This window comes from Gigantopelta aegis, chromosome 12, assembly GCF_016097555.1.
Source record: "Gigantopelta aegis isolate Gae_Host chromosome 12, Gae_host_genome, whole genome shotgun sequence".
NCBI lineage: Eukaryota > Metazoa > Mollusca > Gastropoda > Neomphalida > Peltospiridae > Gigantopelta > Gigantopelta aegis.
The window spans coordinates 18,106,171-18,128,191 of NC_054710.1; the positions used below are offsets into that span (position 1 = coordinate 18,106,171).

Genomic DNA, 22,021 nt, shown 5'->3' on the forward strand with positions numbered 1-22,021 from the left:
TTACCCCCCTCTGGGATGAAAACCAGACTGCCCCTATTGGCATTTGTCCCCTCTCCTGGATGAATACCAAGACCACCCGTCAATGGTGTCCCCCCTTCTACGGTACCGGACCCCGTACCTAGAATTCCTGTCTACGTACCCGGAACTAGGAGGGGTCAGCAGAGAAATGTGGCCTACTTCCTGCGGGCTAACCTGCAAATCCGGGGATTGACTTTCCCCCATAGCCCCATCATTGTCGCGAAATGACATGCCGGGAATTGTTCCCAGAAAAACACAATAAATAAACACAAAATATTTCAGACTATCAAAAAACACTTTATTTCTCTGCACTAGAGCCGAACCGTAAATTTGAAATCCTCCCCCACACAAACAAAATTATTACGTCATTTAGTCAGAAAAACTTCAAGAATGCAAGTATACTACAAAAAATATCAGTAGAAAAACTGGATAATGAATGAAAAACTTCAATATGGCGGCCAGTTAAAATTTTCTCCTTTTTCCTGAAAAATTGATAAATTAGCAGATGCATACAAATGTTCGCAGCGCCATTGTTGCGACTTTATCCGAGTATTAAGATTATAATTAAGGGGTACTTACGGTTTAGCGGATTATCTGGATTAGTATGCTTCTGTCCGGGTTACGGTTCAGTCGCAAGAGACCGGGCTTGGCCTTCCAGAATCGTCTGCTGCGTTTCTTCGCCCACGTGACGTTCCTTGTCCAATGGGTGGGTCCCTTTTTCCCGCCAAGCTCTACATGGTGAGGCACCAGTAGACTTTCCGTCTCCAGGGGTGTCAGGCGGCGGACCATTTCCAACGACGACATCCGGTCGTCGACTGGTCGCAAGTCACCACATCTCTTAGACTATATGTCAGAATGACCAAATGTTTGACATCCAATAGCTGATGATTATTAAATCAATGTGCTCTAGTGGTATCGTTAAACAAAACAAACTTTAATTTTATTAATTCTGCTTTGGTCTATCCTAAAAACAATCCAGGTACATGTGCAGGAATTTTAGATTGGAGGAGGTCGAAGTGGGGTGGGGGGGGGGGGTGTCGAGTCATGATCACCCTGAAAATATACTGAGAAAAAAGAAAATTTGCTTAAATAGGCAGGAGGTTTTGACCCCAGGAACCTTGCCCTACACACGCACCTGTAATTACACTGAGGGAATGTTGGCACACTATTATATCAGACTTTTTGACGGGTGTGGGTGTGACTGCATCCCAGCACTCTCTTCAGTCCAGTCTCAACAGTGCGAAACACTACAATCGTTATTTGAAAATAACACACCTCCCCTCTTACACCGATTAGTTTGAGGGGAGTGGTTTCCTAATCCTCAACATTCAGAGGAGTGATTTTTTCACTAAAATTTTCTTTCAAACATAAATAGTCTTGCTTACATCTAGTTAACAGGGGTGGGAATTCTCCTCGGATCAGCTGTTTTCTTCTCATGGAACATTGCGTTTCCTCACATGTTAATCGTCCTTTCCTCCAAAATGTGTCAGATGGCACAGATTTTAACCTAGGATTTCAAGAATTTCTGGGACCCCTCTAGATTTCCTCTTTTTTACAGTTCACCAATTCCCACACCAGAGTTAAGACTTTAGCATGCTATATCCTGGGCACATACATTCACTACATGTGTTATTTCCTGTAGGAGCCACGATTGGTATATCAAAGGCTATGATATGTGTGATGCTGCATATAAAAGATCCCTTGCTTCCAATCAAAAAGAATAGCCCATTGCTTGACGTCGGTGCATGGGTTTTCTCTCTCATCTGTGTGGTCCCAACCATATGTCTGGTGTCATATAACATTAACATGTGATGAGTGCGTTGTTAAATAAAACGTTCTTTCCTTCCTTCTCATGTACTGTCTAGGCTAGCAGAGTGGTTGCTGGTGGTTGAGAGGTCATCGTGGTGGTGTCACGCCACTAACACTCCTGTCAGTTGGAACTAGTCCGCCACTGACACTCCTCTCAGTTGGAACTAGTCGGCCACTGACACTCCTCTCAGTTGGAACTAGTCGGCAACTGACACTCCTCTCAGTTGGAACTAGTCGGCCACTGACACTCCTCTCAGTTGGAACTAGTCAGCCACTGACACTCCTCAGTTGGAACTAGTCAGCCACTGACACTCCTCTCAGTTGGAACTATTCAGCCACTGACACTCCACACAGTTGGAAGTAGTCAGCCACTGACACTCCTCTCAGTTGGAACTAGTCAGCCACTGACACTCCTCTCAGTTGGAACTAGTCAGCCACTGACACTCCACACAGTTGGAACTAGTCAGCCACTGACACTCCTCAGTTGGAACTAGTCAGCCACTGACACTCCTCTCAGTTGGAACCAGTCAGCCACTGACACTCCACACAGTTGGAACTAGTCAGCAACTGACACTCCTCAGTTGGAACTAGTCAGCCACTGACACTCCTCTCAGTTGGAACTAGTCAGCCACTGACACTCCTCTCAGTTGGAACTAGTCGGCCACTGACACTCCTCTCAGTTGGAACTAGTCGGCCACTGACACTCCTCTCAGTTGGAACTAGTCGGCCACTGACACTCCTCTCAGTTGGAACTAGTCGGCAACTGACACTCCTCTCAGTTGGAACTAGTCGGCCACTGACACTCCTCTCAGTTGGAACTAGTCAGCCACTGACACTCCTCAGTTGGAACTAGTCAGCCACTGACACTCCTCTCAGTTGGAACTATTCAGCCACTGACACTCCACACAGTTGGAAGTAGTCAGCCACTGACACTCCTCTCAGTTGGAACTAGTCAACCACTGACACTCCTCTCAGTTGGAACTAGTCAGCCACTGACACTCCACACAGTTGGAACTAGTCAGCCACTGACACTCCTCAGTTGGAACTAGTCAGCCACTGACACTCCTCTCAGTTGGAACCAGTCAGCCACTGACACTCCACACAGTTGGAACTAGTCAGCCACTGACACTCCTCAGTTGGAACTAGTCAGCCACTGACACTCCTCTCAGTTGGAACTAGTCAGCCACTGACACTCCTCTCAGTTGGAACTAGTCGGCCACTGACACTCCTCTCAGTTGGAACTAGTCGGCCACTGACACTCCTCTCAGTTGGAACTAGTCAGCCACTGACACTCCTCTCAGTTGGAACTAGTCAGCCACTGATACTCCACACAGTTGGAACTAGTCAGCCACTGACACTCCTCTCAGTTGGAACTAGTCAGCCACTGATACTCCACACAGTTGGAACTAGTCAGCCACTGACACTCCTCTCAGTTGGAACCAGTCAGCCACTGACACTCCTCAGTTGGAACTAGTCAGCCACTGACACTCCTCTCAGTTGGAACCAGTCAGCCACTGACACTCCACACAGTTGGAACTAGTCAGCCACTGACACTCCTCAGTTGGAACTAGTCAGCCACTGACACTCCTCTCAGTTGGAACTAGTCAGCCACTGACACTCCTCTCAGTTGGAACTAGTCAGCCACTGACACTCCACACAGTTGGAACTAGTCAGCCACTGACACTCCTCAGTTGGAACTAGTCAGCCACTGACACTCCTCTCAGTTGGAACTATTCAGCCACTGACACTCCACACAGTTGGAAGTAGTCAGCCACTGACACTCCTCTCAGTTGGAACTAGTCAGCCACTGACACTCCACACAGTTGGAACTAGTCAGCCACTGACACTCCTCTCAGTTGGAACTAGTCAGCCACTGACACTCCTCAGTTGGAACTAGTCAGCCACTGACACTCCTCTCAGTTGGAAGTAGTCAGCCACTGACACTCCTCTCAGTTGGAAGTAGTCAGCCACTGACACTCCTCTCAGTTGGAACTAGTCAGCCACTGACACTCCTCTCAGTTGGAACTAGTCAGCCACTGACACTCCTCTCAGTTGGAACTAGTCAGCCACTGACACTCCACACAGTTGGAAGTAGTCAGCCACTGACACTCCTCTCAGTTGGAACTAGTCAGCCACTGACACTCCTCAGTTGGAACTAGTCAGCCACTGACACTCCTCTCAGTTGGAAGTAGTCAGCCACTGACACTCCTCTCAGTTGGAACCAGTCAGCCACTGACACTCCACACAGTTGGAACTAGTCAGCCACTGACACTCCTCAGTTGGAACTAGTCAGCCACTGACACTCCTCTCAGTTGGAACTAGTCAGCCACTGACACTCCTCTCAGTTGGAACTAGTCAGCCACTGACACTCCTCTCAGTTGGAACTAGTCAGCCACTGACACTCCTCTCAGTTGGAACCAGTCAGCCACTGACACTCCTCAGTTGGAACTAGTCAGCCACTGACACTCCTCTCAGTTGGAACTAGTCAGCCACTGACACTCCTCTCAGTTGGAAGTAGTCAGCCACTGACACTCCTCTCAGTTGGAAGTAGTCAGCCACTGACACTCCTCTCAGTTGGAACTAGTCACCCACTGACACTCCTCTCAGTTGGAACTAGTCACCCACTGACACTCCTCTCAGTTGGAACTAGTCACCCACTGACACTCCTCTCAGTTGGAACTAGTCAGCCACTGACACTCCTCTCAGTTGGAACTAGTCAGCCACTAACACTCCTGTCAGTTGGAACTAGTCCGCCACTGACACTCCTCTCAGTTGGAACTAGTCGGCCACTGACACTCCTCTCAGTTGGAACTAGTCGGCAACTGACACTCCTCTCAGTTGGAACTAGTCGGCCACTGACACTCCTCTCAGTTGGAACTAGTCAGCCACTGACACTCCACTCAGTTGGAACTAGTCAGCCACTGACACTCCTCTCAGTTGGAACTAGTCAGCCACTGACACTCCTCAGTTGGAACTAGTCAGCCACTGACACTCCTCTCAGTTGGAACTAGTCAGCCACTGACACTTCTCTCAGTTGGAACTAGTCAGCCACTGACACTCCACACAGTTGGAACTAGTCAGCCACTGACACTCCTCAGTTGGAACTAGTCAGCCACTGACACTCCTCTCAGTTGGAACCAGTCAGCCACTGACACTCCACACAGTTGGAACTAGTCAGCAACTGACACTCCTCAGTTGGAACTAGTCAGCCACTGACACTCCTCTCAGTTGGAACTAGTCAGCCACTGACACTCCTCTCAGTTGGAACTAGTCAGCCACTGACACTCCTCAGTTGGAACTAGTCAGCCACTGACACTCCTCTCAGTTGGAACTAGTCAGCCACTGACACTCCTCAGTTGGAACTAGTCAGCCACTGACACTCCTCTCAGTTGGAACTAGTCAGCCACTGACACTCCTCTCAGTTGGAACTAGTCAGCCACTAACACTCCTGTCAGTTGGAACTAGTCCGCCACTGACACTCCTCTCAGTTGGAACTAGTCGGCCACTGACACTCCTCTCAGTTGGAACTAGTCCACTGACACTCCTCAGTTGGAACTAGGCCACTGACACTCCTCTCAGTTGGAACTAGTCGGCCACTGACACTCCTCTCAGTTGGAACTAGTCAGCCACTGATACTCCACACAGTTGGAACTAGTCAGCCACTGACACTCCTCTCAGTTGGAACTAGTCAGCCACTGACACTCCTCAGTTGGAACTAGTCAGCCACTGACACTCCTCTCAGTTGGAACTAGTCAGCCACTGACACTCCTCTCAGTTGGAACTAGTCAGCCACTGACACTCCACACAGTTGGAACTAGTCAGCCACTGACACTCCTCAGTTGGAACTAGTCAGCCACTGACACTCCTCTCAGTTGGAACTATTCAGCCACTGACACTCCACACAGTTGGAAGTAGTCAGCCACTGACACTCCTCTCAGTTGGAACTAGTCAGCCACTGACACTCCACACAGTTGGAACTAGTCAGCCACTGACACTCCTCTCAGTTGGAACTAGTCAGCCACTGACACTCCTCAGTTGGAACTAGTCAGCCACTGACACTCCTCTCAGTTGGAAGTAGTCAGCCACTGACACTCCTCTCAGTTGGAAGTAGTCAGCCACTGACACTCCTCTCAGTTGGAACTAGTCAGCCACTGACACTCCTCTCAGTTGGAACTAGTCACCCACTGACACTCCTCTCAGTTGGAACTAGTCAGCCACTGACACTCCACACAGTTGGAAGTAGTCAGCCACTGACACTCCTCTCAGTTGGAACTAGTCAGCCACTGACACTCCTCAGTTGGAACTAGTCAGCCACTGACACTCCTCTCAGTTGGAAGTAGTCAGCCACTGACACTCCTCTCAGTTGGAACCAGTCAGCCACTGACACTCCACACAGTTGGAACTAGTCAGCCACTGACACTCCTCAGTTGGAACTAGTCAGCCACTGACACTCCTCTCAGTTGGAACTAGTCAGCCACTGACACTCCTCTCAGTTGGAACTAGTCAGCCACTGACACTCCTCTCAGTTGGAACTAGTCAGCCACTGACACTCCTCTCAGTTGGAACCAGTCAGCCACTGACACTCCTCAGTTGGAACTAGTCAGCCACTGACACTCCTCTCAGTTGGAACTAGTCAGCCACTGACACTCCTCTCAGTTGGAAGTAGTCAGCCACTGACACTCCTCTCAGTTGGAAGTAGTCAGCCACTGACACTCCTCTCAGTTGGAACTAGTCACCCACTGACACTCCTCTCAGTTGGAACTAGTCACCCACTGACACTCCTCTCATTTGGAACTAGTCAGCCACTGACACTCCACACAGTTGGAAGTAGTCAGCCACTGACACTCCTCTCAGTTGGAACTAGTCAGCCACTGACACTCCTCAGTTGGAACTAGTCAGCCACTGACACTCCTCTCAGTTGGAAGTAGTCAGCCACTGACACTCCTCTCAGTTGGAAGTAGTCAGCCACTGACACTCCTCTCAGTTGGAAGTAGTCAGCCACTGACACTCCTCTCAGTTGGAACTAGTCAGCCACTGACACTCCTCTCAGTTGGAACTAGTCAGCCACTGACACTCCTCTCAGTTGGAACTAGTCAGCCACTGACACTCCACACAGTTGGAAGTAGTCAGCCACTGACACTCCTCTCAGTTGGAACTAGTCAGCCACTGACACTCCTCTCAGTTGGAACCAGTCAGCCACTGACACTCCACACAGTTGGAACTAGTCAGCCACTGACACTCCTCAGTTGGAACTAGTCAGCCACTGACACTCCTCTCAGTTGGAACTAGTCAGCCACTGACACTCCTCTCAGTTGGAACTAGTCAGCCACTGACACTCCTCAGTTGGAACTAGTGAGCCACTGACACTCCTCTCAGTTGGAACTAGTCAGCCACTGACACTCCTCTCAGTTGGAAGTAGTCAGCCACTGACACTCCTCTCAGTTGGAACTAGTCAGCCACTGACACTCCTCTCAGTTGGAACTAGTCAGCCACTGACACTCCACACAGTTGGAAGTAGTCAGCCACTGACACTCCTCTCAGTTGGAACTAGTCAGCCACTGACACTCCTCAGTTGGAACTAGTCAGCCACTGACACTCCTCTCAGTTGGAAGTAGTCAGCCACTGACACTCCTCTCAGTTGGAAGTAGTCAGCCACTGACACTCCTCTCAGTTGGAAGTAGTCAGCCACTGACACTCCTCTCAGTTGGAACTAGTCAGCCACTGACACTCCTCTCAGTTGGAACTAGTCAGCCACTGACACTCCACACAGTTGGAAGTAGTCAGCCACAGACACTCCTCTCAGTTGGAACTAGTCAGCCACTGACACTCCTCAGTTGGAACTAGTCAGCCACTGACACTCCTCTCAGTTGGAAGTAGTCAGCCACTGACACTCCTCTCAGTTGGAAGTAGTCAGCCACTGACACTCCTCTCAGTTGGAACTAGTCAGCCACTGGCACTCCTCTCAGTTGGAAGTAGTCATATTCAGGAGAATTGACTTTGTCGAGCATTGCTCGCTTAAATCTTCTCACATTTTTGCCTGAATCTGGATAACAACATTTATTCATAGTGGCATTAGTGCCAAACAGCTGTAAATGGTTGAAAACAAATCACTACAAATTTTATGTGGATTACAACTAAATTGTAGATAGAATGATGGAAATACATGGTAAAAATGCCTCAGGTTAACACATTTTGCCCAGATATCTCAAACGATTTGCCCCGTCTAATATGCTTATGAGTACAACTGTGTACTACAAAGTAAAGCTTGTTTTATTTAACGACGCCACTAGAGCACATTGATTTTTTATCTTATCATCGGCTATTGGATGTCAAACATATGGTCATTCTGACACTGTTTTATTAGAGGAAACCCGCTGTTGCCACATAGGCTACTCTTTTACGACAGGCAGCAAGGGATCTTTTATTTGTGCTTCCCACAGGCAGGTTAGCACAAACCATGGCCTTTGTTGAACCAGTTATGGATCACTGGTCGGTGCAAGTGGTTTACACCTACCCATTGAGCCTTGCGGAGCACTCACTCAGGGTTTGGAGTCGGTATCTGGATTAAAAATCCCATGCCTCAAATGGGATCTGAACCCAATACCTACCAGCCTGTAGACCAATGGCCTTATCACGACGCCAACAAGGCTGGTGTGTACTACACCGAGTTACGCTAGTTCCATAGTCTCAGGTGCACTAATCAGTATATTTACTGTTATAATTAGTTTATTTTAAAGCTGATGATGATATCTTTAACACACAAATGACATAATATATATAAAACACTATTAGAGATGTATAGTTTATACACATTTTAATTATCTTTTAGCTATTATTTCTTTAATTATTACATAAAAGTTCTAATATGGAAGAAACCACAGCTCTAACATATTTGGCATTACTGAAATTTTAAGGTCCCTAAAGTAAAATGTACATTTTAATTGATCATTGGTAATTTTGTGCACCAGTATGAACAATTGCTAACATAGCTACGGTACGTACCAGCTTTAACCTGATGGCTTAAGCACTATACTCATCATGTCAGCTCACCTCTGATGTTCAAACAAAATGACATACTTGTTTTTTGGCTTTTTTAAAGGAGTGGAAAATACCAATCTGTAACAAGGAAGCGTAAAAAGGTGAAAGATGAGAAGATGAAAGATGAGAAAAAATTTGCAGTGAAGGATAAGATCATTCAAGATGAAACATCGGAAAGTGGTCAGGTAGAAACGAATTGATAAAGCCTTTCTGTGTAGAGTTTGCTGCTAAACTGAGTGTTAAAGATGAAACATCGGAAAGTGGTCAGGTAGAAACGAATTGATAAAGCCTTTCTTTGTAGAGTTTGCTGCTAAACTGAGTTAAAGATGAAACATCGGAAAGTGGTCAGGTAGAAACGAATTGATAAAGCCTTTCTTTGTAGAGTTTGCTGCTAAACTGAGTTAAAGATGAAACATCGGAAAGTGGTCAGGTAGAAACGAATTGATAAAGCCTTTCTTTGTAGAGTTTGCTGCTAAACTGAGTTAAAGATGAAACATCGGAAAGTGGTCAGGTAGAAACGAATTGATAAAGCCTTTCTGTGTAGAGTTTGCTGCTAAACTGAGTGTTAAAGATGAAACATCGGAAAGTGGTCAGGTAGAAACGAATTGATAAAGCCTTTCTGTGTAGAGTTTGCTGCTAAACTGAGTGTTAAAGGGACATTCCTGAGTTTGCTGCAATTTTTAATATGTTATCGACTAACGGAGATTTTTTGACGACTGTAATTACATATCAAATATATTTTTCTGCATACAATATTAGTGGCTGTATATTAAATGTGTTTCTGATCGTTCTAATATTTGTACTAGGTTAAATTTCATTTTATTTCCTAAAAAAGATTTTTTCCTACGTATGAAATTATTTGAAGACAAAATCCAGTTTGGGCTTTTTACAAATATTAAGACAACCAGAAACACATTGAATATAAAGACACTGATATTTTTAACAAGAAAATATATTTAATATGTAAGTTTAATGGTAGAAATATTTTATTAGTCGGAAACATCTTACAATGCAGCAAACTGAGGAATGTCCCTTTAACTATACCTTCATATCAAGTCATATCAATAGAGACTGTAGTACATAGCCCAGTGGTAAAGTGCTCACTTGATGCGCAGTCAGTCTAGGATTGATCCCCGTTGGTGGGCCCATTGGGCTATTTCTTGTTCCAGCAAGTGCACCATGACTGGTATGTCAAAGGCATGGTATGTACTATCCTGTCTATGGGATAATAGCATATAAGATCTTTTGCTACTAAAGGAAAAAATGTAACGGGTTTCGTCTCTAATAGTATGTCTGAATTACCCAATGTTTGATATCCATTAGCCTATGATTAATAAATGAATGTGCTCTAGTGGTGTTGTTAAACAAAATGAACTTTAACATCATGAGTAGAGGTGATTGGAGTTGCCTGTCAAGGTTTGAACATTACAAGTAAGACATCAGAAGACATAGTTCTTTCAATTAAATGGTAAACCGCTTTCCTGAATGTTCACTGTGAAACGATACTGTGTACACTTGTACGCATGATGGACCTAGACTAAGTGTTCTGTGATGTCATCACACACAAATCCTTTTACGTTGAGGGGTTTGTTATTTGTTTTTTCTTTTGTAAATGTTTTGTTATTGTACAGTGTACTTTGATGGCATGACACAAAAATCATTCTTTCTTTTTTTTATTTGAAATTATTTTTTATACATTTTGTAAATGTTTTGCTATTATACTGTGCTGTCATGAGACAAAAATAATTTTCCCTTTCTTTGATTTTAAATTGTTTGTTTTTGTTATTATACTGTGCTGTCATGACACAAAAATAATTTTTCCTTTCTTTGATTTTAAATTTAATTTTTTTTTGTTATTATACTGTTATTGTGCTGTTATGACACAAAAATCCTGTTCCGTTTAGTTTTAGTCCATGTTTTGTTGTTTGCAGGTGAAGCTTGCTGTGTTCTTAGAGTACTCTAAAGCCGTGGGTGGACTGGCGACCCTGTGTATGTTTGTGCTGTATGCGGTGTACCAAGGGGGGACAATCGGCTCCAGCATCTGGCTCAGTCTGTGGACAGACGATGCACTCCTCGCCAATCTCAGTGTGGTTAACACCACTGACTACCAGAACACCAATGACAAATATCTGGGAATTTATGCTTTGATTGGCCTTCTGCAAGGTAATCATATGGGAGATAACTCTCATCTGTTATTCTTGGAAATATTTTTTGACAGGCTTTTCCAGACATTACCTTGTAGAGAAGCAAAATTTAACCTTTAGACTACTGGATTAATTTTTGACAAAAGACATGTTCAAGGGGGTATATATTTATAACTTTTACTCACATATTTTCAAGTATTTTTTTTGTAATTAAGTATTGTCTGTTATTTCTTTTACGTTCATTGGGATATGAACAAAAAAAATCATCTGCAAACTGGGGGAATCGATGAAGCCATTCTCACATAAGTTTGTAGATGATTTTTTTTCTTTTTTTATACCTAGATGAACGTAAAAGAAATAACAGACAATACTTATAATTAAATTTGAATCAACTTGCTAATAATAACACTAAAACTTCATACTTTATTTTGAATTATTTTTAGTCCATAAATAATAACGCCCAATAAGACAAATATCCAATATAAAATGATGTCATCAGATATGACGTTCCCTGACGACGTAATTTTTACATTCATCGAAAAATGAACAAACTTCCATTGCTACGTCTGGACCAATGGGATGACATCATGTTGTAATGAATGTAAAGGAAATTTAATTATTTTGAATTATGTTTTGGGTTAAAAACAATAACACTCAATAAGACAAATTACCAATATAAAATGACGTCATCAGGTATGACGTTCCCTGACAACACAATTTTTACATTCATAGACAACTGAACAAACTCCCGTTGCTACGTCTAGACCAATGGGATGACGTTATATTGTAATGAATGTAACAGAAATTTAATTATATACATATAATAAAGTTTATATTTGAATCGGCAAGTATTATTTTCATGGGTTTTTCTAATTTTTCTCATATATTTTAGATTAAAAAAAAAAAAAAAAAAAAAATTAGTTTACTTTCGTGCATTTGTGGCCAGATGTCCAATATGCTATCTTGTCTGTGGGATAGTGCATATTAAAGATCCCTTGCTACTAACCGACAAAATGTAGCAGGTTTTGTCTTTAAGACTATATGTCAGAAATACCAAATGTTTGACATCCAATAGCCGATGAACAATAAATCAATGTGCTCTAGTGGTATCAAGGAATCTTTCATATACACTTTCCCAATGACAGGACAGCACATACCACAGTCTTTGTAACACCAGTCGTTGGGCACTGGCTGGGATGGGGGTAAAACAATCAGAAAATGGGTCTATACCAAAGTTGTTCAAGCCTACAATCATCATATAGGATGTGTATTATTACAGTGCATTGTCTGTCTGTTTCCAGAATTAACCATGTTTAATATTGTATTTTTACAGTGTGTGTGATGCTTGTTTATTCTACTTCCAGCATGTGTGATGTTTGTGTATTTTTATAGTTCATTTTCTGTCTTATTTCCAGCATGTGTGATGTTTGTGTATTTTTATAGTTCATTTTCTGTCTTATTTCCAGCATGTGTGCTGTTTGTGTATTTTTATAGTTCATTTTCTGTCTTATTTCCAGCATGTGTGCTGTTTGTGTATTTTTATAGTTCATTTTCTGTCTTATTTCCAGCATGTGTGATGTTTGTGTATTTTTATAGTTCATTTTCTGTCTTATTTCCAGCATGTGTGATGTTTGTGTATTTTTATAGTTCATTTTCTGTCTTATTTCCAGCATGTGTGCTGTTTGTGTATTTTTATAGTTCATTTTCTGTCTTATTTCCAGCATGTGTGATGTTTGTGTATTTTTATAGTTCATTTTCTGTCTTATTTCCAGCATGTGTGATGTTTGTGTATTTTTATAGTTCATTTTCTGTCTTATTTCCAGCATGTGTGATGTTTGTGTATTTTTATAGTTCATTTTCTGTCTTATTTCCAGCATGTGTGATGTTTGTGTATTTTTATAGTTCATTTTCTGTCTTATTTCCAGCATGTGTGATGTTTGTGTATTTTTATAGTTCATTTTCTGTCTTATTTCCAGCATGTGTGCTGTTTGTGTATTTTTATAGTTCATTTTCTGTCTTATTTCCAGCATGTGTGCTGTTTGTGTATTTTTATAGTTCATTTTCTGTCTTATTTCCAGCATGTGTGATGTTTGTGTATTTTATAGTTCATTTTCTGTCTTATTTCCAGCATGTGTGATGTTTGTGTATTTTTATAGTTCATTTTCTGTCTTATTTCCAGCATGTGTGATGTTTGTGTATTTTTATAGTTCATTTTCTGTCTTATTTCCAGCATGTGTGCTGTTTGTGTATTTTTATAGTTCATTTTCTGTCTTATTTCCAGCATGTGTGATGTTTGTGTATTTTTATAGTTCATTTTCTGTCTTATTTCCAGCATGTGTGATGTTTGTGTATTTTTATAGTTCATTTTCTGTCTTATTTCCAGCATGTGTGCTGTTTGTGTATTTTTATAGTTCATTTCTGTCTTATTTCCAGCATGTGTGCTGTTTGTGTATTTTTATAGTTCATTTTCTGTCTTATTTCCAGCATGTGTGATGTTTGTGTATTTTTATAGTTCATTTTCTGTCTTATTTCCAGCATGTGTGATGTTTGTGTATTTTTATAGTTCATTTTCTGTCTTATTTCCAGCATGTGTGATGTTTGTGTATTTTTATAGTTCATTTTCTGTCTTATTTCCAGCATGTGTGATGTTTGTGTATTTTTATAGTTCATTTTCTGTCTTATTTCCAGCATGTGTGATGTTTGTGTATTTTTATAGTTCATTTTCTGTCTTATTTCCAGCATGTGTGCTGTTTGTGTATTTTTATTGTTAATTTTCTGTCTATTTACAGTGTGTGTGATGTTTGTGTATTCTTGCAGTTTATTAATTGTCTATTTCCAGCATGTGTGATGTTTGTGTATTCTTACAATTCATTTTCAGTTTGTTTCCAGTGTGTGTGTGATGATTGTGGATTTCTACAGTACATTTTCTGTCTATTTCCATTATGTATGATATTTGTTTATTCTTACAGAACATTTTCGATCCATTTCCAGCATGTATGATATTTGCATATTCTTACAGTTGATTTTCTGTCTGCTTACAGCGTGTCTGATCTTTCTGTCTGCTTACAGCATGTCTGATGTTTGCATATTCTTACAGTTGATTTTCTGTCTGCTTACAGCATGTCTGATGTTTGTGTATTCTTAGTTGATTTTCTGTCTGCTTACAGCATGTCTGATGTTTGCATATTCTTACAGTTCATTTTTTGTCTGCTTACAGCATGTCTGATGTTTGTGTATTCTTACAGTTGATTTTCTGTCTGTTTACAGCGTGTCTGATGTTTGTGTATTCTTACTGTTGATTTTCTGTCTGCTTACAGCATGTCTGATGTTTGTGTATTCTTACAGTTGAGTTTCTGTCTGCTTACAGCATGTCTGATGTTTGTGTATTCTCACAGTTGAGTTTCTGTCTGTTTCCAGCATGTCTGATGTTTGTGTATTCTCACAGTTGATTTTCTGTCTGTTTCCAGCGTGTCTGATGTTTGTGTATTCTTACAGTTGATTTTCTGTCTGTTTCCAGCATGTCTGATGTTTGTGTATTCTTACAGTTGATTTTCTGTCTGCTTACAGCGTGTCTGATGTTTGCGTATTCTTACAGTTGATTTTCTGTCTGTTTCCAGCATGTCTGATGTTTGCGTACTCCATGGTGTTTGCGGTGAGGCTGGTCTGTGCAGCTCGTAGTATCCATGCGAAGATTCTGTACAGCATTCTCCGAGCCCCAATGTGTTTCTTCGACACGACGCCCATCGGACGCATCGTCAACCGGTTCTCGCGGGACGTTGAAACCGTTGACAACAACCTGCCCCGCACTCTGCGCATGTGGATCATGTGTGTGTTTTCTGTGCTCAGTGTCATCGTGGTCGTCAGCTACAGCACGCCCATCTTCCTCGTCATGCTCGTACCCCTGGGCATCCTCTACATCCTCATACAGGTAAGAGATGGCATCCTCTACATCCTCAAAGAGGTAAGAGATAGCATCCTCTATGTCCTCACACAGGTACGAGATAGCATCCTCTACATCCTCATACAGGTACGAGATAGCATCCTCTGCATCCTCATACAGGTACGAGATAGCATCCTCTACATCCTCATACAGGTACGAGATACCATCCTCTACATCCTCATACAGGTACGAGATACCATCCTCTACATCCTCATACAGGTAAGAGATAGCATCCTCTACATCCTCATACAGGTACGAGATGGCATCCTCTACATCCTCATACAGGTAAGAGATGGCATCCTCTACATCCTCATACAGGTAAGAGATGGCATCCTATACATCCTCATACAGGTATAAGATACCATCCTCTACATCCTCATACAGGTACGAGATAGCATCCTCTACATCCTCATACAGGTACGACAGAGCATCCTCTACATCCTCATACAGGTACGAGATAGCATCCTCTACATCCTCATACAGGTACGATGGAGCATCATCTACATCCTCATACAGGTACGAGATAGCATCCTCTACATCCTCATACAGGTACGAGATAGCATCCTCTACATCCTCACACAGGTACGAGATAGCATCCTCTACATCCTCACACAGGTAAGAGATGGCATCCTCTACATCCTCATACAGATACGAGATAGCATCCTCTACATCCTCATACAGGTACGAGATAGCATCCTCTACATCCTCACACAGGTACGAGATAGCATCCTCTACATCCTCATACAGGTACGACGGAGCATCATCTACATCCTCATACAGGTACGAGATAGCATCCTCTACATCCTCATACAGGTACGAGATAGCATCCTCTACATCCTCACACAGGTACGAGATAGCATCCTCTACATCCTCACACAGGTAAGAGATGGCATCCTCTACATCCTCATACAGGTACGAGATAGTAACCTCTACATCCTCATACAGGTACGAGATAGCATCCTCTACATCCTCACACAGGTACGACGGAGCATCATCTACATCCTCATACAGGTACGAGATAGCATCCTCTACATCCTCATACAGGTACGAGATAGCATCCTCTACATCCTCACACAGGTACGAGATAGCATCCTCTACATCCTCACACAGGTAAGAGATGGCATCCTCTACATCCTCATACAGATACGAGATAGCATCCTCTACATCCTCATACAGGTACGAGATAGCATCCTCTACATCCTCACACAGGTACGAGATAGCATCCTCTACATCCTCATACAGGTACGACGGAGCATCATCTACATCCTCATACAGGTACGAGATAGCATCCTCTACATCCTCATACAGGTACGAGATAGCATCCTCTACATCCTCACACAGGTACGAGATAGCATCCTCTACATCCTCACACAGGTAAGAGATGGCATCCTCTACATCCTCATACAGGTACGAGATAGTAACCTCTACATCCTCACACAGGTAAGAGATGGCATCCTCTACATCCTCATACAGGTACGAGATAGTAACCTCTGAGTCATCATAAAGAAGTGTCCTGAATACACAAGTGTCCTGAATACATGGTTGATTCAGAGAAAGTTTTAAAAAGAAAATCTTTGTATAGCTGATACAGTGATAAGTCTTCACAATGAAGAGCTATATTCTTCTATCATGAACCTAAACTGTGTCCACCACAGATGGGGTAGAGACTTTAATTATATAATAAAACTTTTTTTTTTAAATAATAAAATATTAGTGGCTGTATACTAAATGTGTTTCTGATCATCCTGTAGTGTTTGTACTAAGTTAAACTTCATTTTATTTCCTAATACAGAGTGAAAGTCCTTAAAACAGTACCCTCTGTAAACTGGAATTCCCTCAAAATCAGATGTTTTTCATGGTCCCGTTTTCAATATTAATACACAAGAGAACCTCTTTAAACCAGAAACCCCTTAAAACCAGACTTTTTACTTGGGTCCATGGATGTCTGAGGGTGGGACGTAGCCCAGTGGTAAAGTGTTCGCTTGATGAGCGGTCGGTCTGGGCCCATTGGGCTATTTCTCGCTTCAGCCAGTGCACCACGACTGTTACTTCAAAGGATGTGGTATGTGTTATCCTGTCTGTGGGATGGTGTATATAAAAGATCCCTTGCTGCCAATGAAGTGGCAACAGCGGGTTTCCTTTTTCAGTATCTGTGGTCCTTAACCATATGTCCGACGCCATATAACCATAAATAAAATGTGTTGAGTGTGTCGTTAAATAAACATTTTCTTCCTTCCTTTCATGGATGTCTGGTTTAGAGGGGTTTTACTGTATATATTTTTTGGATGTACTAAATTATTTGAAGACTTAAACATATTATTACGATGATCAGAAAGACATTGATTATACAGACACTGACATTGTAAACAAGGAAATATATTTAATATGTCATTTTAGTCTTTAAAATATTTTAATAGTCGCAACCATCTTACATTGCAGCAAACTTTTGGATTGTGCCTTGTGTTATCTTTATATGTGATAGAGGGGCAGGATTTAGCTTAGTCAGTTGAGTGCTCGCTTGAGGTGCTTGCATCGCAGGATCGAATCACCTTGGTGGATCCATTCAACTGATTGGGTTTTTTTCTTGTTCACCACAACTGGTCAAAGGCCATGGTAAATGCTTTCCTGTCTTTGGAAAAGTGCATATAAAAGATCCCTTGCTGCATTAGGAAAAATGTAGCAGATTTCCTCTGATGACTTCATGTCAGAACTATCAAATATTTGACCTCCAATATCAGATGATTAATTAATCAATGTGCTCTAGTGGTGTCGATCGTTAAACAAAACAAACATTTAACTTTATATGTGATGGGTTTTTTCCAGAGGTTTTACATTCCGACGTCCCGTCAGTTGAAGAGAATTGAATCTGTGACACGGTCTCCGATTTACACGCATTTCAGCGAGACTATTTCCGGCGCTCACTCCATTCGCGCCTACCAAGCAAGCGAGCGATTCATTGCCGAGTCCTCCAGCAGAGTGGATAAGAATTTATCTTTCTATTTCGCTGGTTTGGCTTCAAATAGGTATGAAATATACAGAGGGTTCATCACAAGTGTTTTTTAATGTGGAAATTATCAACCGAGTCTATGTTAATTGGTATTTGTCGAGGCTTTTCTGAGAAAAATAACAATTTAACTAGATGAGGTTGAAATTTTACATAAAAAAAACATGAGTAGCGAATTCTATTCATCCTATAACACTTCCAAAATAACATTTGAATTAGATATTTAGTAAATCAAAGTTCTGAAGTCACCTCACCGGTAATATGAAGTCATCCTGATTAGCACAAATGTAGTTTGATGTAATGCACTTCAACTAAATCTCATTAAAACATTACGCTCAGGTATTCAAGTCTTGTTGGCTGTAAACAAGTGACACATTGACAGCAAAACATTATTAATGGTAATTATTATCCATATGGTTCAACATAACCGAGTTAATAATAATCATACAAAGCACACGTGTAATAACAAGTGTAATGACGTAATTTTGGGAAGCGATGTCATAAGTCATAACATGATGTTGCTTCTCCATTCCTAGCTCAGACTGTGCATTTGAAATATGACATCATTTCATCGTCTCCTTCTAGTTGTGGCTGAAACATTTTGAGCTGGGTTAGTGTTCATTTATATACACAGCTATAAAAATAATAAAACAAATTCAAGCGAGGTATCGGTAAATGGGCGCTGAATAAGTGTGGTTTGCAATAACGGCGATTAGGGGGGGAAAAAATCAGATATCGCGGAAAGTCATAAATAGAAATTTATTTGTATTTCTAAAAGCGTACAGTGGCCGTTAACACACACACACACACACACACCCTCCCCAGCATATGGTTTGTACTTATGTTAATGTTGACAATTGTGAATGACCCCAAAGTGAAATATGGCACTTTCAACTATTAATATATCTCTTTTAACTTTAAGTGGCTATCTTAATCAGTTAATGGCCATTCAAACATACAGCTATTCTAATCACATCCATATTGAACTACTACAAACATTGCTGAATTAGTACTACAGTATTCTAATCATGAAAATATAAGTATACTCTTCAAAAAAAGAAACGCAAAAGGGTACAAATGGGTTATAACTCCGATTTTATGTTTCCTACCGGTTCATGCTTTGTGAATATAAGGTCATTGCATGTCCCAAACACATTCCCACGGTTACATTCGATAAAATGCAGCTACTGTACAATAAAGTTCCAAAATGTGAATATTCGCAAAAACGCAGCCACGTGCAAACCATGTCACCACTGCACGTGCGTTGTCTGCACGTGCAACATGAACACCGACAGTATAAAAGTGCAGGGTGTTCGCTTGCCTGGCCTCTGTATCTGGCCGACAGTTGACAATCCAGGACATGCCACGTCTCAGTGAACCGCAGAGAAACAATGCCATCGGCCGACTAGACGCAGGCGAATCCAGAACGGCCGTTGCCAGGGCATTCCATGTGTCCCCAAGCACCATCTCCAGACTGGGGGACCGTTACCAGCAACATGGATCAACACGTGACCTCCCTAGATCCGGTCGACCACGGGTCACTACCCCCGGGCAGGACTGCTACATCCGGGTATGCCACCTTCAGGAACGATTGACTACTGCCACCTCCACAGCCGCAGCAATACCAGGTTTGCACAGGATATCCAACCAGACCGTACGGAACCGCCTACGTGAGGTAGGAATTCGTGCCAGACGTCCAGTTCGAGGTGTCATCTTAACACCACAACACCGTCGACTCCGACTGCAGTGGTGCCAGATTCATCGACAATGGCCTCAAATGCGATGGAGACAGGTGTGGTTCAGTGACGAGTCCCGATTTCTGCTCCAACGTCATGATGGAAGATGTCGCGTGTATAGGCGTCGTGGTGAACATTATGCGGCAAACTGCGTGCAGGAAGTGGACAGATTCGGCGGGGGTAGTGTCATGGTGTGGGCAGCCATCTCACACACTGGCAGAACTGACCTGGTCCACGTGCAGGGCAACCTGAATGCACAGGGCTACATTGACCAGATCCTCCGGCCACACATCGTTCCAGTTATGGCCAACGCCAACGCAGTGTTCCAACATGACAACGCCAGGCCTCACACAGCACGTCTCACAACGGCTTTCCTACAGAACAACAACATTAATGTCCTTCCTTGGCCATCGATATCACCGGATTTGAACCCAATTGAGCATCTATGGGACGAGTTGGACCGACGCCTCCCGACAGCGACAACCACAGCCCCAGACCCTGCCCGAGCTGGCAGCAGCCTTGCAGGCCGAGTGGGCCACCATCCCCCGGGACGTCATCCGTACTCTGGTTGCTTCAATGGGCAGGCGGTGCCAGGCAGTTGTCAACACACGCGGAGGCCACACCCGGTATTGACTCCAGATGACCTTGACCTTGGTGGTGTGTCCTATCACTTACTCACAATGGACTAGAGTGAATTGTGAACAATCCTGCAACATTTGGTAATTATCGGACTCACCATTCAATAATTAAATCAATTCTCCAAATGTTACGACAATGTGGTTTTGCGTTTCTTCTTTTGAAGAGTATATATTGTATATTGTAATATTAATAATTTAAAAAGTTTATATTGGTTGAAAATATGTTTGACTGTCTACATTGCTGGGGTGGAGTTCAACATTAATTCATTCATTCACAGTCTACATATTTAGGATATTCCGTTAATTGACCAGTTTGTTGTTGGTATTGTAAGAGTAGTAATAAAATTAATATTTATTTGTTTTATTTTCAGGTGGCTGGGATTTTATTTAGCATTCCTAGGAAACATCATTGTTCTGGCCGCTGCATTGTTTGCCGTTCTTACAGATGACTTGCCCAGTGGAATTGTGGGATTGTCCATTTCTTATGCTCTCGAGGTATAAAAGCTCTTTGTTGTTAAGCCCTGTCCTTAACGAGCTACTCTCGGCATACTAAGTTAAAAAAACAAACATGTAGCTCCCTTTTCTACCTTTCGGTGAACTGTTCAAAAATACGTCAAAATTCCTTCAAGAAATTATGCAAAATTTCAAAGATTATTTTATTTACAGTGGAACACATTGATTTTCCAAGATTATTTGATATACAGTGGAAATGTCACTCGTCCAGTGTTTTGGAGTGTGTGTGTATATATATATATATATATATATATATATATATATATATATATATATATATATACAGTTGAACTTGGTCTAACGGGGATTATTTTTTGTGCTGGGGTGTCGTTAAACATTCATTCATTCATTGTCTAACGGGCACCATTATATAATGGCCACCTGCCCATAACGGCCACCTTGAACCCCCCCCCCCCCCCCCCCCCTCCCAATGCATTTCTTTCTTTATTTGACCTATAGAACGGCCACCTGATAAAAATCTTGTAAGAGAACGAACACATCTCTCTGCTGTGTTCTGAGGTGTCGCTCAATAAACATTTGTTTGTCTCAGATCGGGGCGGAATTTAACTCAATCGGTTGAGTGCTCGCTTGAGGTGCTTGCATCGCAGGATCGAACCACCTCAGTGGTTCCAACCAGTGCATCACAACTTGTCAAAGGCCGTGGTATGTGCTTTTCTGTCTGTGGGAAAGTGCATATAAAAGATTCCTTGCTGCATTAGGAAAAAATGTAGCAGGTTTGCCCTGATGACTACAAATCAGAATTACCAAATATGTTCTAGCTGATGACTAAGTAATCAATGTGCTCTAGTGGTGTCTTTAAACATAACAAACTTTAACTTTCTGTCTCAGATCACACAAACGTTGAACTACGCCGTCAGAATGACCAGCGACCTGGAGACGAACATTGTTTCGGTGGAGCGGTTAAAGGAATACTCGGAAACCAGTCCAGAGGTTGGTATTGAAGCTTAAATTCATAATGTAGGCAATACATCTAAATTAAGACCCACACTTAGAAGTATTTTAATCTTGTGATTATAACAAAATGGTTTGCTAAGCTCCTGATCGGCCTCAGTGGCGTCGTGGTTAGGCCATCGGTCAATAGCCTGGTAGGTACTGGGTTCGGATCCCAGTCGAGGCATGGGATTTTTTATCCAGATACCGACTCCAAACCCTGAGTGAGT

The 22,021-nt window shown here is 42.4% G+C and overlaps 1 protein-coding gene across 2 annotated transcripts in view; it reads left to right on the forward strand.

Moving 5' to 3' along the window:
- LOC121386640 (multidrug resistance-associated protein 1-like) overlaps nucleotides 1–22,021 on the forward strand; it is a 111,745-nt gene that overhangs the window by 76,803 nt on the left and 12,921 nt on the right. For both annotated transcript variants that reach the window (XM_041517610.1, XM_041517611.1), the window contains exons 22-27: nucleotides 8,927–9,050; nucleotides 10,797–11,028; nucleotides 14,627–14,937; nucleotides 17,773–17,972; nucleotides 20,699–20,822; nucleotides 21,690–21,791. In XM_041517610.1, coding sequence (XP_041373544.1) covers nucleotides 8,927–9,050; nucleotides 10,797–11,028; nucleotides 14,627–14,937; nucleotides 17,773–17,972; nucleotides 20,699–20,822; nucleotides 21,690–21,791 — 1,093 coding nt within the window. The remainder of the gene's footprint in view (nucleotides 1–8,926; nucleotides 9,051–10,796; nucleotides 11,029–14,626; nucleotides 14,938–17,772; nucleotides 17,973–20,698; nucleotides 20,823–21,689; nucleotides 21,792–22,021) is intronic.